The sequence below is a fragment of the Trachypithecus francoisi genome, unplaced genomic scaffold, assembly GCF_009764315.1.
Source record: "Trachypithecus francoisi isolate TF-2019V2 unplaced genomic scaffold, Tfra_2.0 Lachesis_group1, whole genome shotgun sequence".
Taxonomy (NCBI): domain Eukaryota; kingdom Metazoa; phylum Chordata; class Mammalia; order Primates; family Cercopithecidae; genus Trachypithecus; species Trachypithecus francoisi.
Genome location: NW_022681454.1, coordinates 147618864 through 147637584, shown reverse-complemented (window position 1 = coordinate 147637584; position 18721 = coordinate 147618864). Strand labels below are relative to the sequence as shown.

The 18721-nt window shown below is 34.4% G+C and overlaps 1 protein-coding gene across 3 annotated transcripts in view; it reads left to right on the top strand.

Annotated features, from left to right (window-relative positions):
- LRBA (LPS responsive beige-like anchor protein) overlaps positions 1 to 18721 on the top strand; it is a 787299-nt gene that overhangs the window by 187392 nt on the left and 581186 nt on the right. For all 3 annotated transcript variants that reach the window (XM_033215458.1, XM_033215456.1, XM_033215457.1), the window contains exon 31: positions 12355 to 12488. In XM_033215458.1, coding sequence (XP_033071349.1) covers positions 12355 to 12488 — 134 coding nt within the window. The remainder of the gene's footprint in view (positions 1 to 12354; positions 12489 to 18721) is intronic.

Genomic DNA, 18721 nt, shown 5'->3' with positions numbered 1-18721 from the left:
TAAGAAGAAATATGTTACTGTTCATCAGGGGAAGCAAATCATCATAAAGATCTTCATCTTTCTTGTCTTCATGTTGAGTATGCTGAGGAGGAGGAAGAGAAGAGGTTGATTTTAGTATCTCAGAGGCAGTTGAGGTAGCAGAGGTGGAGAAAGTGAAAGGGAAAGCAGGAGAGGCAGACACACTTGGTGTAAATTTACAGAAATGCATTGTAATTTCTTTCTGACCTTTTTGCTTTTTTATTTGTCTAAACATGTTTCTATGTGGTACAAACCCTTCTTTCACCATTTGCTTTAGTTTCAGTGCCTGTGTCATAGAAGGGTCCATGTCATAAAAGAAGTTAAAAGCAGTCTTGAATCATTAGAATCCTTCTGCCAGATTGTCTAATGTCAGTTCATTTTCTGGTACTGCTTCTTCTATGTCTTCCTCATCTGATAGTGGTTTGGATATTCTTGTTTCCATCAAGTTGTTTTCCCTCTGTTGATCCCTCTGTTGTTGTGGTATCTGTTAGTTCTTCAATTTCTCCAAGATTCATATCTTGAAACCCTTCATCCCTCACCTTTTTGTCATATCTATGATCTCTCATGATTTCCTTCATTAGTTCTGTCAGAAATCCTGTGAAGTCATGCACAACACCTAGACACAGTCTTCTCTAGGAGGAATTTATTGTTTCAAACTTGATGGTTTCCACAGCTTTTTCTATAACAATGATCTTCAGTGGTATAATCCTTCTAGACTTTTATGATGTTCTGTCGGGTTCTCTTCCATAGTGTTGACAGTTGTTTCCTAAGAATACCATGTGTAATGAACCATAAAGGTCCTTGTGACCTCCTGTTCTAGAGGTGGAATTAGAGAAGTTGTGTTTGAGGGCAGTTAGACCACTTTAACACCCTCAGTGTTGAACTTATGAAGTTCTGGGTGGTCAGCGGCATTGTCCAATAGCAAAAGAACTTTAAAAGTTAATCTCTTACTGATAAGGTGATAAGGTACTTCCTGACTTTAGGGACAAAGTTTCAATGGAACCAATCCAGAAAAAGGGTTCTTGTTGGCCAGGCCTTCTTGTATAACCAACATAGTTGCAGCTGGTGTTTGTGTTTTCCTTTCATGGCTCAGGGGTTAGCAGCTTTATATTAATAGATAAGGGCAATCTTGATCATAAACCTAACTGCCTTTGCACAAAACAGTAGAGTTAGCCTGTCTCTTCCTGCCATAAATCCTAGTGCTCACTTCTCTTCCTTGCTAATAAGTATCCTTTGTGGCTTCCCCCACCTACCCCAAATAGATTACTTTTGTCTGCATTAAAAACCTGATCAGGCTGATCCTTTCTCCTCAATGTTTTTCTTAATGATGTCTAGGAACTCAGCTGCTGCCTCTTGGTTGGCAGAAGCTGCTTCTCCTGTTATCTTGATCATCCTCACTGGCATTAAATTTAGCTTTAGATTCTTCTTTAAGTTGACATATAATGACTTCAGTTTTTCTCAAATCATGTTAGAGTCTATAGGTATGCCTTTATAATAGCAATCCTGCATCCACATAAAAGCTGCATTTTCAGTGCAAGATAAAGATATTTCACAAAAAATGCATTTTTTTTTCCCGCCTCCTGGTGTTACTGCAGTAACAACTTTGCCAACTTTCTTTTGTTACAGTGGTCCTTATGCTTGATTAATTTCTTTGGAAATGGCAGGCAACCACAGCTGCAGACCTCAATCTACAGTACATATCAAGCAATTCAACTTTTTCTTATAATGTCATGACTTTTCCCTGCTCCTTGGGAGCATGTCCAGTATTGCCAGTGGCACTTTGTATGAGTCCCATTATGTTATTAAAGGTTTATAGTATTGCACTAAACATGATGAAAAATATATGAGAAGTGGGAGAGATCACTTTTGCTGTGATACACAGTTTACTGGAGAGGTGAACTTCCCAGTACTTTGGGAGGCTGAGGCGCGTGGATCATTTGAGGGTCAGCAGTTCGAGACTAGCCCAGCCAACATGGTGAAACCCCGTCTCTACTAAAAATACAAAAAGATTATCCAGGTATGGTGGCGGGTGCCTGTAATCCCAGGTATTTGGGAGGCTGAGGCAGGAGAATCGCTTGAACCTGGGAGGTGGAGGTTGCAGTGAGCCAAAATCGCGCCATTGCACTCGAGCCTGGCCAACAAGAACAAAACTCCTCACCCCGTCCCCTCAAAAGAAAAGAGATTAACTGTGTTCTCTGAGATGACTAGCATCACACAGCATTTTAAGTGATTCTCACAATAGTGGAGCTCAATGCAATTGTGGCAGGAAGTAGCTATGAAGTTATTATAGTAGTATAGTATGGATTAATGTTACTTTTATACAGTTATGCTTTAATAATTGACATTTACATTGTTTACATTTCTTTTAACTGCAGATGGTACCATGTACTATTTCTAAGTGTTTGTGTGTATAATTTTTGATATATTTTGACTTATTTTCATAACCTCTGAGATTTTTCATTTTATGAATTTCTTTTTTTCTTTTTGTCTGGATGCAGTGGCTCACACCTGTAATTCCAGCATTTTGTGGGGCTGAGGTGGGAAGATTGCTTGAGTCCAGGAATTTGAGACTAGCCCGGGCAACATGGTGAGATTTTAAAATAAAAAGACTAGCTGGGCATGGTGATGTGTGCCTGTAGTCTCAGCTACTCAGGAGGCTGAGGTGGGAGGATCACTGGAGCCCAATGAGTTTGACACTACAGTGAGCTGTGTTCATGCCACTGCACCCCAGCCTGGGTGACAGAGTAAGACCCTGTCTCAAAAAAACTTTTTTAAAATTGATGCATAATGAGTGGAATTTATTCTGGGGATGCAAGAATGTCTGAGCATACACAAATTGATCAGTGTGATACATCATATCAATAGGATGGAAGACAAAAGCCATATGATCATTTCAATTGCTGCTGAAAAACATTTGATAAAATTCACTATTTCTTCATGATAAAAACCCTCAAAAAACTGCATATAGAGGGAACATACCTCAACACAATAAAAAGCCATAAACAACAGATCCACAGCTAGTATCATTTGGAACAGAGAAAAACTGAAAGCCTTTTCTCTAAGATCTGGAATGAAACAAGGATGCCCACTTTCATTACTCTTATTCAACATAGTACTGGAGGTCCTAGGTAAAGCAATCAGACAAGAGAAAGAAAGGGCATTTAAATTGGAAATGAAGAAGTCAGTTGTTTGCAGATGATATGATCTTATATTTAGAAAAACTTAAAAGAGTCCGTAAAAAAGTATTATAACTGATAAATTCAGTACAGTTTTATGACAAAAATTAGCATACAAAAATAGTATCATTTCTATATGCTAACAGTGAGCAATCTGAAAAAGAGATCAAGAAAGCAATGCAATTTACAATAGCTATAAGTAAAATACCTAGGAATAAACAGCCAAAGAAGTGAAAGATCCCTCAATGACAGCTATAAAACATTGATGCAAGAAACTAAAAAGGACCCCCAAAATGAAAGATATTTCATGTTCATGGATTGGAATAATTAATAGTGTTAAAATGTTCATGCTACCCAAAGCAATCTACAGATTCAATGCAATCTATATCAAAATACCAATGACATTCTTCACAGAAATAAAAAAAATATTACTAGAAACTATATGGAATCACAGAGACTCAGAATAGCCAAAGCCATCTTGAGCAAAGAACAAAACTTCAAATTATGCTACAGAGCCGTGATAACCAAAACAGCATGATACTGTCATAAAAACAGATACATAGACCAATGGAACAGAATAGAGAACTCAAATAAATCCACACATCTCTTCTACAAGTGAACTAATTTTTGACAAAGGTGCCAAGAACATGCAATGGGAAAAGGACAGTCTTCTCAGTGGTACTGAGTAAACTGTATGTCCATATGCAGAAGAATGAATACCTTTATCTCTTGCTGTATACAAAAATCAGTTCAAAATGGATTAAAGACTTAAATCTATGACCTGAAACTATGAAGCTACTGAAAGAAATCATTGGAAAAACTCTCCAGGACATTAATCTGGGGAGATTTCTTGAGTAATACCCCAAAAGCACAGGCAGTGAAAGCAAACATGGACAGATGAGATCACATCAAGCTACAGAACTTATGCATAGCAGAGAAAACAATCAACAAATTGAAGAGACAACCCACAGACTGTGGATTATATAATAACCTTATATATTCTGGTTAACTGACAAGGGTTTTAATAACCAGAATATATAAGGGACTCAACTAACTCTATAGGAAGAAATGTATTAATAATAATTTAAAAATACTACTAAATTTTAAATTAAATAATTTATCATTTAATGTTTAAATGATAACTTTAAAATTTGATAAATTTTAAATGATAACTTTAAAAATTTAATTAAAATGATAAATGATAACTTTAAAGTGATAACTATTAGGCTAAAGATCTCAATAGACATTTCTCAAAGACATACAAATGTCAAACGATTTTATGACAAGGTGCTCAACATCATTGATCAGAGAAATGCAAATCAAAGCAATGAGATATCATCTCACTCCAGTTAAAATCGCTTATATCCAAAAGATAAGCAGTAACAAATGTTGGCAAGGATGTGGAGATAAGGGAACCTTCATATACTGTTGGTGAGAGTGTGAATTACGATGACCACTATGGGAAACAGTTTGGAGGTTCCCGAGACAACTAAAAATAGAACTAGTATGTGTTTCAGCAATTTCACTGTTAGGTATATACCCCAAAGCAAGGAACTCCGTTTATTGAAGAGATATCTGCACTCCCATGTTTATTGCAGCACCATTCAAAATAGCCATGATTTGGAAGCAACTAAGTGTCTACGAACAGATGAATGGATAAAGAAAATGTGGTGTATATATACAGAATGGTATACTATTCAGTCATAAAAAATAATGAGGTCTTGTCATTTGCAACATGAATGGAAGTAGAGAACATCATTATATTAAGTGAAATAAGCCAGGCACAGAAAGACAAACTTCACATATTCTCATTCATTTTTGGGAGCTGAAAATTAAAACAGTTGAACTCCTGGAAATAGAGGGTAGAATGAGAGTTACCAAAGGGTAGAAAGGGTACTGTAGACTAGGAGGGAAGTCGACATGGTTAATGGGTGCAAAAATATAGTTAGATAGAATCAATAATATCTATTTTTTTAAGTACAACAGAGTGGTTACAGTCAACAATAATTTACTATTCAGTTAAAAAATAACTAAAAGAGTATAATTGGAATGTTTGTAGCACAAAGAAATAACTGCTTGAGGTGATGGATACCCCATTTACTCTGATATGATTATGATTGCATGCCTGTATCAAAATATTAAATGTACCCCATAAATATATACACCTACTATGTACTCATGAGATTAAAAAGAAATGAGTGATATAATTTCCCTCAATTAAATTAGCAGAGATTTTTTAAGAAATTACAGCTGTTATTTATGAGGATATGAGGAAACTTTTTTTTTTTTTTTTACTGGTGAGAGTGCATATTGCTACAGTTTATTGGAGGTAAATTGGCATGTTAATTAAAAATTAAAATATATAAACTTCCACTCTGGAAGTTCATACAGAAGTAATAACCAAGTATAAAATGCTTTCTGCAGGTGGAATTGCCTATTTTAGTCTGTGAAGTTCTACCCTAAATGCATTTAGAATAGATAGATAACTATCTTTATTCCTACTTTATTTTATTTTATTTTTTTTTGAAACGGAGTCTCGCTCTGTCACCCAGGCTGGAGTGCAGTGGCTGGATCTCAGCTCACTGCAAGCTCCGCCTCCCGGGTTCACGCCATTCTCCTGCCTCAGCCTCCCGAGTAGCTGGGACTACAGGCGCCCGCCACCACGCCCGGCTAGTTTTTTGTATTTTTTAGTAGAGACGGGGTTTCACTGTGTTAGCCAGGATGGTCTCGATCTCCTGACCTCGTGATCCGCCCGTCTCGGCCTCCCAAAGTGCTAGGATTACAGGCTTGAGCCACCGCGCCCGGCCGTTATTCCTACTTTAAAGATGTAGAAACTCAGTCACAGAGGAGTTAAGTAATAGCTTATGGCCTTATTACTATTAAATGGTGACACTAAACGACCTGTCTCTTTTGAATGATTTACCTTGCTGCATTTTATAGCAAAATTGTTTTATAATAGTGGAAAGTTGGTTTTTATAGCTGCCAATCTATAAATGATTTGGTTACATGTATTATTTTTGAAAAACATAGTAAATATTATGCAGTCATTAAAGAGTAAAAGAGCACTGTATAGAATGATACTGAAGACATGTATTTTTAAATGGAAAAAGCTGTGTCTGGTATAATTTGGAATTTGCTATTCTTTTTTTTTGAGGTGGTCTCACTTTGTCACCCAGGTTGAAGTGCAGTGGTGTGATCTTGGCTTACTGCAACCTCGCCTCCTAGGTTTAAGCAATTCTTGTGCCTCAGCCTCCAGAGTAGCTGTGATTACCAGTGTGTGCCACCATGCCCAGCTAGTTTTTGTATTTTTAGTAGAGATGGGGTTTTGCCATGTTGGCCAGACTGGTCTCAAACTCCTGGCCTCAAGTGATCCAAAGTGTTGGGATTACAGGCATGAGTCACTGCGCCTGTCCTCAATTTTTATTTATTTATTTTATTTTTGAGACAGTGTCTTGCTCTGCCCCCCAGGCTGGAGTGCAGTGGCAGTCATAGCTCACTGTAGCCTCAAACTCGTGGGATCAAGGGATCGTTCTTCCTCAGTCCCCCGAGTAGCTGTGACCAACATGTCCAGCTATTTAAAATTTTTTTTTTAGAGATGAGGTGTTGCTGTGTTGCCCAGGCTGGTCCTGAACTCCTGGCTTCAAGTGATCTGGCTGCATTGCCCTCCCAAAGCATTGGGATTCCAGGCGTGAGCCACTGTGCCCTGTCCATTCTCAATTTTTACAATTTATTTAGATTTGTTCATGTGAGATTGAGTACTCAAAAATATGTGAGGCTATACTTTTAAATTTAATATGTGTTATTAATATAGTTACATTGTTTACTAATGATCCAAATTTTATATATTTTAGCATTTATTTCTTTTTTAAATATCGTAGAAATTAAATTTGTGCCTTACTGATGTCTTCAGTGAGTAGATCATGAACATATTTAGGAAATCATGCTTAGGCATAATACATTTTAAGGAGTTTATTGAAGTAGAAAACAACAGATAATTTTGATGGTAGCAATTTCCAGGATCTTCTGTAGAATTTGACATGTCTGGTATTCATTTAACAGTCTCTGATGGCAAGGAAACTGCTCTGTTTTTTACCCTCCCTTTTTTTCTTGGTTAGAGGCACCTTTTTAAAAACTTTCATGCTGCCATGGGCTAGTGGAATATCTTTGGGAATTTCAAAGCATCCCTCTGATCATGTATTTATCTCAGGAATGCTATGTCAGAAATCACAACTCTCCTCATATCTTAAGTATTATCAACTTCCAAGGAATAGCTGGAAAGTTTAGAGTAACAGCTACATGAATAAAACCTTGCTGAAAGGCTGCCAGGTTATGGGCCTTTGTGAACACAAAGGTGTTTATGTTCATTCCCATGCCAAAATTCTTGCTCTTATCTAATTTGAAGATCCTCTCTGATGATTAGTGAATGCCAGGAATTTATCTTGATAAAGTTCAAGGACTGGTCTGGCTTTTCAACTGGATCCTTAGGGACTAAAGTGGTAGGCTGAAATGCTCTTTTTTCCTTTAGTGAACTATTTGTATGTTAAATAAAATAGCATTTGTGTGAGGGTTTGTGATATTTGAAACTGATATAATACTGAAATGGAACTTCTCAACTTTATTGATCTGGAAGGCATTGTTACTATTTGCCTATTGCCAGTAAATTAAAAGAAACTTTGAAATGAGTATCCCTTGTTCAGGGGAAAGAAAAAATCCAGCAACAGTATTTTCATTTGTTCTGTGTGGGACTTTAGGAAAATTACTTCTTTCTCATTTGTAAAATTAGCATAATAATATATACTACTAACTTCAAAGGTTGTCATAAATATAAATATGGTAATTTGTGTATGTTCTTAAGCACGGTGCCCCACAAATATTAAGTATTCATAGTGAGTTCATAAAGAAAAAAAATGATAACAATTTTTATCTCTTTAGTATTTGGTTTATAATCGACAATTTGGGAAACTAGCTTGCATAATTGGTTGTCTGTCTGTCTTTCAAATTCCTTATGCTAAAAAGTTTGAAGCACTTTCTGCTAAAATTGATGTAGATATAAAAAATTCCAATAATTGTTCTTAAATATTAAAAAAGATTTCAATTTGTTTCTTAAATAGAAACTTGAGCTGTAGCCTGAGAAAGGTGCCAGAAATATCCCTAGCACATTGCCTGTCATGTAAAGTCTCAGTTTTGTCAAATGCATGTTGCATTTTCTCTGTGTTTTCCAATGCATCGTATAAAAAGATAAATGCTTAGTTTTTGCATGATAAATCTTAACTATTGGTAAGTTTAAAATTCTAGATTATTTTTGTAAACTGTAGAACATGCTTTACTAATTTAGATTTATACTTATATTTAACAAGATAAACACGATAAAGATCTCCTCTGTTGAAGATTTTAGTCTTTTACACTGAAACTTTGTAATAATAATGACAATGATTGGTAAAGACAATGAAAATATTTCAAAATCTACCTACTGCTTCATGTCCTTTTAATGGGATTATTGTAACTTTGATTTTTCTTTGTTTCTGTGTAGCCTTAAGCTGAAGCAGTATTGTGTTAATTCCTTAGAATTGGTTTGAATCAATCAGTTAATTTGGAAATTGATGAATTTTATTTCTCTATTATGAACTAATTATGTAGCTACGTGAAAGAATGCAGCTTTTAAAAATTTATGAGCAGATATATTTTTGTGATTTTATGGTAGTCTATAAATAATTTTATATGCTAGAGATCTTTATTACTGTTGCTTATAGATGATTCTAAAATTATGTTTAAATGTTAATATGATTGTAGTGATAATTGTACAACTTTGTGAGCCTACTAAAAATCTCTTAATTGTATATTTTTAGTGAATTAAATGGTATGTGAATTATATCTCAAAAGTTTTAAGAAAGGTCAACATGGGGAAATGGTTCAAATTCGAGGCTCTGGTGTTAGATAAACCTAGATTTGCATGGTAGTTCTACTGTTTACTTTGGTTATTACTTTACCTTTCTGAGGTTTAGATTTAAAATTTCTAAAAATTGAATTAATACGTACCTTAGGATTGTTTTGAAAATTGAATAATAATTCTTGGCATATTGTCAGTGCTTCATTTATCTTAGCTGCTATTAGAATTTATAATTTTATATTACCTAACAAGCAAGCAGGATTAAGAAGACGGCATCTTGGCAGAGGAGGCGTATATACAAAGGGTTGGAGTTGTGAAATGACACAACACACTTAGCAACCGTAAGAGCGTGTTGAAGAAGTGTGTGAGGAACATGCAAAATATAGATTCATGTAGAAAGCCATACTTCTGATCTGTCATTCCTGACAATAGGTGAAAGATCTTGGACAATAAATATTTCCTGAACTGAATAAAAGAATAAGACCTTATTTGTGACTGAGACATTAACAGCAAGAGGATGAAGGATTAGAAATGAAGTTGAGTTTGTTTGTTGAGTTTAATTAGCCATGTCCTCTTGAATACATAGGGATTGTGCATGTTTGGAACAGCTGTAGTAAATTCTGTTCTGTTACCAGTTTTCCAGTGTTTTATTATGAAAATATTCAGGCAAACAGAAAAGTTGAAAGAGTTGTATAGTGAACACCTGTAGACCCATCACTGAGATTCAACAATTAGCTTTTAACTCTGTTTGCTTCACCATGTATCCATCAATCAATCTTATTTTTGTAATGTACTTCAAAATTGTAGATATCAGTTCACTTCACTCTTAAAACGAAACCTATTTTGCTTTGTGTGTGTGTTTTAAAAAAAAAACTACAAAATGTATTATTAAAATATTGGAATTACATAATTTTCACTTTTGAATGCTTGTGTTGGGATCAAGTATCTAAGTTACTTTGTTTAGACACTGAATACTTTAAAGCTATTAAGGGAATACTTGAAGCTTGCAGTTATAGTACTGTCAACAAAAGATGTGATTAAATAAATGTGATTAAATATTTCAGCTAGCATGCAACTTTCTAACTGGAGATCAATACCGTTTTTTAAATCTAAAATTTACATACAATGAAAGACACAAGCCTTAAGTGTACCGTTTGATGAGTTTTGACAAATTTATACATTTGTGTAACCCCAAGTCCCCATCATGATATCACTGGTCTTGAAAGTTCTCTGTCCCAGCCAATTCTGGTTCCTATATAGCCCCCAGAGGCAATTATTAATTCTGACTTTGTATACCATACATTAGTTTTGCCTGTTCTAGACATGCATGTTAAAAAAAAAAAAAAACCAACCCATAAAGTATATACTCCTTAGTATAAGGCTTCATTCAACATAATGCTTTTGAGATTCATCAATGTTGTTTGTTACCTTTTCATTTCACTCATCAGTAGTTTGTTAACTTTTATTGCTGAATAATATTCCATTCCAGAAGCATAGTACCATTTAAAATTTTCTATATCTGCATAAAGGACATTTGGGCTATTTCCGGCTTTTGCCTATTGTAAATAAAGCCTATATGAACATTATTGTGTACATATTTTGTGGACATAAGCTTTCTTGAGGAAATTCCTAGAAATGAAAGTGTTGAGTCATAGCATAGATAGGTATATATCTTACATTTTGATTATAGAAAAAGCAATTGCACTTTTCTAAGTGTTCTTTTCTGTTGCTCCATTCAGTTCCTACTTATCGTATGAATAAACTAGATCTTTCTGGTTCTTTCTTTTGTGAACAAATGTGAAAGTAAATTCTTCATATTTTTCCTCCCTCCTCTGCACAAACATTGCTGGAAGTCAGTGATTTTCTTAAGCAGTGGGTTTTAAATTTCTCCTTCCAGTAGGAAATACTACAAATTACATTTCGTATTGTTTTTGAAGGTACCACTAACACACACGTACACACACATTCATGCACGCATGCACACACACACACACACACACACACGTCATATCTACTCCCCCTTAAGTCAATAATCTTCATCTGATATAAGTTGCCATGATTTAAGCACACCATTTTGGATTGGGGGCTCAGGTGGCTGTTGCTTCTATTTTTTAGTATATAGTTAACATTGGCAGTCACCCTTATAATGATGTGACACCAGCTACCCTCAAGTACATTGAATAAGCCATGCCTAGCACAAGAGAACTTGATTTAATTGGCAACAGTCTTGGCCCTCACATGATAGGCACTGAAGTAAAACGAAACCTATTTTGCTTTGTGTGTGTGTTTTTAAAAATAACTACAAAAATGTATTATTAAAATATTGGAATTACATAATTTTCACTTTTGAATGCATGTATTGGGATCAAGTACCTAAGTTACTTTGTTTAGAAGCTGAATACTTTAAAGCTATTAAGGGAATACTTGAAGCTTGCAGTTATAGTACTGTCAACAAAAGATGTGATTAAATAAATTGAATGTTGAAGACTTCAGGCTTATGGTTAACACCAGGTAATTAAAAGTAAGCACTGCTGTGGGAATGCATTATATATCAGCTGTCCTCTTTACCTCATTAACTGAGTTTTTGCATGTTTATAGAGCCAACTTCAATTAAAAATGCCTTTTAAGTTATGACTAACAAGGTCTTTTAGTTACTGTTTGGTATAAAGTATTACATTTTAATTGAAATTGGTATATCATAAATACCTGCCTTTGAGTAAGGTACAAGATAAAGAACTTGGATTATTTGATATTTTTGCATATAGTTTTTATTCCTATGCATTACTTTTTTATATATTATCAAAAGATGCAGTCTTTGGGGTTTAAAAATGAAAAACTGGGTTGTATACATGTTAGCAAATTGCTTATATCTACTTTTTTTTTAAGCTTATGAGAGTTCTAAGGTTTTATTATTTCAGATTAGCAGTGCTTTACAATTCTTGTGGAAACGTTGAATTTTCTGCCTTAATACTTTTGGTTATATTTTATTTGTTAGATAATTAAAGATAATCCTAAATTTTAAAAATACTATGTGGTAAATATAAGTTTAAATGTTAAAATGGATTGTTATATTTTCATAGTGAAATGCAGATAAAAATGGACAGTATTGAAGAGATTTCATGTTGGGTGAAAAGTCTAAATTGTACATCAAATTGAAATAAGAAAGAAAAATTAGAAAAATAAATTAGCTATCTAGTTTCTGTTTTGAAATTCATGTAATTAATTCAAGAGATCAATTTGTATCTTTCAATCTGTTTACTTTCTTTATTACAGAAGTGTCATTGTTGCAGCAAAAAAATCAGCAGTCTCACCTTCCACCTTTACTACAAGCGTACCTACCAATGCTGTCAGTGTGGTTTCCTCAGTGGATTCAGCCCAAGCCTCAGATATGGGAGGAGAATCACCAGGTGAGCTAGTTATCAGTGATTTCAACAAAAATGTTTTTAGATCTCATTTTAGCAAAGCTTAGGATTTTTGATTAACTTAAAATTTGAGGGCACATTAGAATCCATTGTGCTTTTATCCTGTTGATTATTTACTACTTTTCTGAATAAATTTGAGTAAAATTAAAAGACCTTAAGTTGAGGATTTTAGTATTTTCTCCACTCAAACCTAATATTGTGTGGTAGATGAGATGCTGCTAGTTGGGTAGATGAGTGCATGGATGAATGATAGATTCATAAAAATACTTTTTTCCTTTGTTTTCTTTCCCTGCACTTAAGAAGATGTATATTGATAGTGGCCTAAATTAGAAAGTCTTGTTGACATATAATCTTTTAATATGGTTACTGGTTGTCAAATATTTATATAGTATCCAATACTTTTTTTTTTTTTGGCATTTTTTTTTTGAATTAGAGGCTTGGAAGGGAATGCTGCTCTGAAGTGTAACATCATTCTAACAATGGTCATACTGGTTCAGTTCCTCCTATAGCAATTTTATTTTTGTCCATCTCTCCTTCTACATTCTTTCCATGTATAAAAGCATATATATGGATGCAAGATTCTATACGATGATGGGAAGCTTTGTGGTGATACGGGGTAAACTTGAAGAATGTGCAGTATTAAAACGACCAAGTATAACAAAGGGGATATTACTGTATCAGTGGTTTTCTTCTGGATATTTTGATGTTTCTTAAGGTTAATAACAAGATATTGTACCCACCAAAACATTCATCTTATGATTCTAGGTTGAGATTGATGAAAAATAAAGAAATTTTGAAGGAATGGCCTGGTGGATTATATTGAGAACAGAAATAATGCTGTTACTTCTTTTGGGATATCTCAGGCCAGGGTTTGCCTTCTGTTCTGCTGTTCTACTTTATTTGGCAAATTAGCGTATCTTGGAGAGTTTTTTCCAAACTTGATATTGCTACTGTCCAGTAGCTGGGAACTTTTTTTCCTTGATGTGTACTATCTAATCATATATCCTAGAAACAAATACTATGTTTATTTCTTTTGTCTTCTCTCTTTTTTTGTTATTGTACTTGTGTTAACAAAAATATATTTTATCAAAAGTTTTAAACCTGTTTAGTTTTTTACTAATTTTATAGTATTTAGTGATGAGAAAATGTTCAGTACATTAAGTAAAAGAAAGTTATATGCAATTCTTTACGTACCATATAATTACAACCAAGTGGCTTATCTACCTTCTTTACATGGTGAAAGCAAGAAAGTGTATTATGAAGTCATTTGGCTCTCCATGAAGTTAGGCTACTGACAGTTTTGATTTTCGAAATTTACTTTAGGTGGTATTTCTAAAATTTAATTAATAGTCTTGTATTATTTATATTCTTAGGAAAAATAGTAATTAGAAATTTTTTTCTACTTTGAAACCAAAAGCTGCAATTGTATCAGAGTTTTGTCTGCCTTGCTTTTTATTATATAATTTTTTTCAAAAATTAATAGACTTTTTTAGATCAGTTTTAAGTTTACAGGAAAATTGAGTTTGAAGTACAGAGAATTCTCAAATACCCTCTCATTCTCTCCCTCGCTGGTTTCCCCTGGCCCAGTGAGAATTACAAAGGAAAATGGGCCTGAAACTCTAGCAAATTTTTCATTTTTATTGTTCCATTATACTCTGATGCCTCTTTTTTTTACCCCCCCCTTTGGAGAAGAAATAATTTGATAATTCATTTGGAGCTGAGTATGCACATTTCCGCTTCTCCATCCCATCCAAAGTCCTTTAAAAAAAAAGAATCATGGCCGGGCGCGGTGGCTCAAGCCTGTAATCCCAGCACTTTGGGAGGCCGAGGCGGGCGGATCACGAGGTCAGGAAATCGAGACCATCCTGGCTAACATAGTGAAACCCCGCCTCTACTAAAAAAATACAAAAAAAAAAAAAAAACTAGCCGGGCGACATGGCGGGCGCCTGTAGTCCCAGCTACTCGGGAGGCTGAGCCGGGCGAATGGCGTAAAACCCGAGAGGCGGAGCTTGCAGCAGTGAGCTGAGATCCGGCCACTGCACTCCAGCCTGGGTTGCAGAGTGAGACTCCGTCTCAAAAAAAAAAAAAAAAAGAATCAACTATGGTTTTTCTAGAGTAGTACCTTTTGTGAAAATGCAATAGTTATTATATCTATGAAATGATTTACATGCCATCTTTTAAATTCAGTTATAGTAAAATTTTCAGTAACATCCCAAATCAAATGTGATTTCAGAAATTCAGAGTATACTGAGTAAAATATTTTCTCATACTGCCCTCTAGTTTCAGTTTAGGGAACAGAGTAAATAGGACCCTTTGATTGCTTTTAAGTCTGTTCTTTAAAATTTAAGTTACGGAGTTTTCAGAAGAGATAAACAGCTGAGACATATGGGTAATATTTTACATGTAACAGTATTATACATTTCTCTCTGAAGCCATTGTATTTTTTCCAGTAAATTTATTGTAATTTAAAATACTTTGAAAAACTATATGCAGAATTACAAAACAATTTGCTATCTTGAAGACTGTTGTATTTATTGGCAAAATCTACAAAACCCTGTACCATTGATCCAGCTCATAATGTATCTTATTTTTCTGTTGCTTAAATTTTGTATGATTTTTGATGGAGTTTCTAAAATGGTTACCAATTTTTTTTTCATCTTGAACTAGAATTTTAAACTTTTCTCCCCCCCAACTGTACCCCCATTAAAAAAAATAGTTATTCCTTTTTCAGTTATTTCAAGTCTTCCTTGTGATGATGGTCTTTCTGTTTACCATTTATTTTGGTTTCTACATCTGACTCTTCTTTTTCCTCTTTCACTGTGCTCTTGTTACTGTCATATGGGTTCTCCATTTCAGTGTATTGCTTCTGTTTTATTCCGTTAATTGATGCCATGAACATTACTACCTTGATAAGAAAAATCTAACCTAATCTAGTGTTTTTGATTGTCCTCTTCTACCGCCCCACTTTACATATTTTTGCCTACTCATTTCCACATGGAATCCACCCAACCCCCCAAATAGTTCTCTCTCTCTTGTCAATATTTTTTTTGACTGATACATTTTTGTTTTCTTTTTGGTGGGTCTCTTGATTTAAGTTATTTGCCATTAAAAGAAGTAGATAAATATATAGACGGTTCCAACTTAACAATTTTTTGACTTTATAATGGTGTGAAAGCAATACACATTCAGTAAAAATTGTACATCAAGTTATCTGTATGACCATTCTATTTTTCACTTTCAATACAGTATCTAGTAAAGTATGTGATATATCTAATACCTTATTATAAAATAGGCTTTGTGTTAAATGCATTTGTGACCTAGAATATAGATGCTCCTTGACTTATGATAGGGTTACCTCATTATAAACCATTGTTAGTTGAAAATATCGAAAATTGAAAATGCATTTAATGCATCTAACCTACCGAACAGCATAGCTTAATCTTCCCTATCTTAAATGTGCTCAGAACACTTACATTATCCTACAGTTGGACAAAAAATTTACTTGATAGAAAATACGAGGTTTCTGCTATGACACTCATATTTTCTGTTATATATTCACATGATACCTTCAAGGAAATTTCCATTTGTGGATATTTGGAAATTTTGATGTTAAAATGAGACACATTTTACATGTGGTACAATTAAAGAGAAACTAAAATAGATACTTATCACAGAAACAGAGTTAAAACTTAACAGGTTTATATGAGCTCAAAGCTTTTTCTATGAAAATATTACCACTGAAATAATTTTATAACCCATAGGAATTGATAATTTGTTTGCATTTTGAAATAATATACATTATTAAGACTATAATTAACATACAAAACTTTTTTGGTGTACAAATTTCAAATTTTAATTTGAATAGCATACCTTGGCTTATGCAGCATTTTGTCAACCAAAAGAACTAGTCTAAGAGCAACAATTGTATCTTCTAATTAATAAGTATTAAAAGATATTCATCAGAGGATAAGACATATCCTTTATTGCATGTTTTCAAAGAAAATAAAAGCAAAAGTGATTTTAGTAAATATATCAAAATCTGGAAATTTTATAGTCATCAGCAAAGATTTGATTACCTAGAATACAGTATCCTTTCTGTTTTCTTTTCTTTTCTTTTTTTTTTAAATTGAGACAGGGTCTTTCTCTGTTTCCTAGGCTGGAGTGCTGTGGCACAGTCATAGATCACTAAGCCTTGGACTCCTGGGCTTGAGTGATCCTCCTGCTTCAGCTACTCAGGTAGCCAGAATTACAGGTGTGTGTCTCCATTCCTGGATAATTTTAAAATTTTTGTAGAGACAGGGTCTTGCTCTATTGCTCAGACAAGCCTTGAAATCCTGGCTTCAAGTGATCCTTCCACCTTCACCCAGTATCCCTTCTTGTATGTTAAAATATTATTACTCTGGTTTCCAATATGCTGTTTCTCTGTACTGCAAAGCATACATGAATAAATCAAAATTGAAACTAGCTCAATAAAGGAACTAAGTATACTGTTCACTAATTTATATGCCTGGTGTTTGCTACTTTGCAGAATTTACTAGAATATTAGACAGTATCTGTTTATCAGAGCCATATAGATTATTAATTAGTACTTTTTTAATATTAGGGAAATATTTGAGTCATAACCATATTTGTTTTGTGTAAGATTTGGGCCAATAGGCTTATTTTTATTCATTCAATAGGATTTATTTAATTAGTTTTTACTGGGCATATAGACGATCCCTGGCTGAATTTACTGGTTCAGAAAAGAGAGAGATAAATGCAGTGTTAATGTGTTTAGGGGTTAAAAAATTGGCATTTGTTTTAATGATTCTTTATTGCAAGGGACATTAGTTATTTAGACCCGCAGGGATCTTAAATAAACAATTGCCTACTCCCCAGATAGATGCTAGACAGATGATATATTTGCATTTTCCTTTTTGTCCTTTTGAATGTCTGGAAAACTGTCAGTTTGAAGGAGCCAGTTTATCAGTGCTAGGATAAGGAAAAGATAAGTGAGTATCATTCCACATGTTGGAGGTAGCTTCTGCATTTATATATTTGTGATCATTTGCTGGAAATATTTAATGGTAATTTAATTTAAAACAAATTGATTGAAAGTTTATATTTTTATCTGAGTTGAAAAAATACAGAATGTGTTTGGATACTACATTTTTTTTCCCAGCAGAAATGGAGAACAACCTAGTGTGAAATTACTGATGTATTTAGTTTATTCTTTCATGTGATTTTTTTCTTATAACTGTTGCTGGTTAATTTATTATCCTTGTTGGTAAAGTTTCTTCTTATGACTTAAGATTTTGTAAAAAATGCTGTATTCTCTTTTAGAATTGAAAATTGGCATTACTTCTAGGGTAGTGTGGGGAAATAATTTTTGTTACTGCTTTATTTAGAAGCAACAATGTTGCTTTTCTTTTTCACATTTCTAATACACATTTCTCATTAAAATTTGTATCATTCACAACCGTGGGCAGGGTGTGATGATTTACACCTGTAGTCTCAGCACTTTGAGAGGCTAGGGTGGAAGGATCACCTGAAGCCAGGAGTTCAAGGCTAGCTTGGGTAACTTTTCACTTCAAGAAATTAAAAAATTAGCTGAACGCGGTGGTACATGCATATAATCTCACCTACTCAGAAGGCTGAGGCAGGAGGATCACTTGAGTCCAGGAATTCAGGACTGTGGTGAGCTGTGATCACACCAGTACACTCCAGCCTGGGCAACAGAGCAAGACCTCATGTCTTAAAAAACAAAACAAAACAAAAACCACAATAAACCAGTTAACACAAAAAAGGCTAATTTTGCCTAAAGCTTCATGCATACTTTCCCCGCCCCCCCGCCTTTTCCCCCTAAAGCCTCGTACATACATTTTTTGGGGAAGGATTTATTTTTTCCATTTCTACTTTTAAGTAAATGGGACCTTATGTGTTCCTTTATATTAGCATCGGAAAAGCTCAAGAAAATCCATCAATAATGCTAATAGAGAAAATGTCTGATACATTGCAATAAAAAATGGTCTTCAGGCCAGGCGCGGTGGCTCACGCCTGTAATCCCAGCACTTTGGGAGGCCGAGGCAGGTGGATCACAAGGTCAGGAGATCGAGATCATCCTGGCTAACATGGTGAAACCCTGTCTCTACTAAAAATACAAAAAATTAGCCAGGCGTGGTGGTGGGCGCCTGTAGTCCCAGCTACTCGGGAGGCTGAGGCAGGAGAATAGTGTGAAC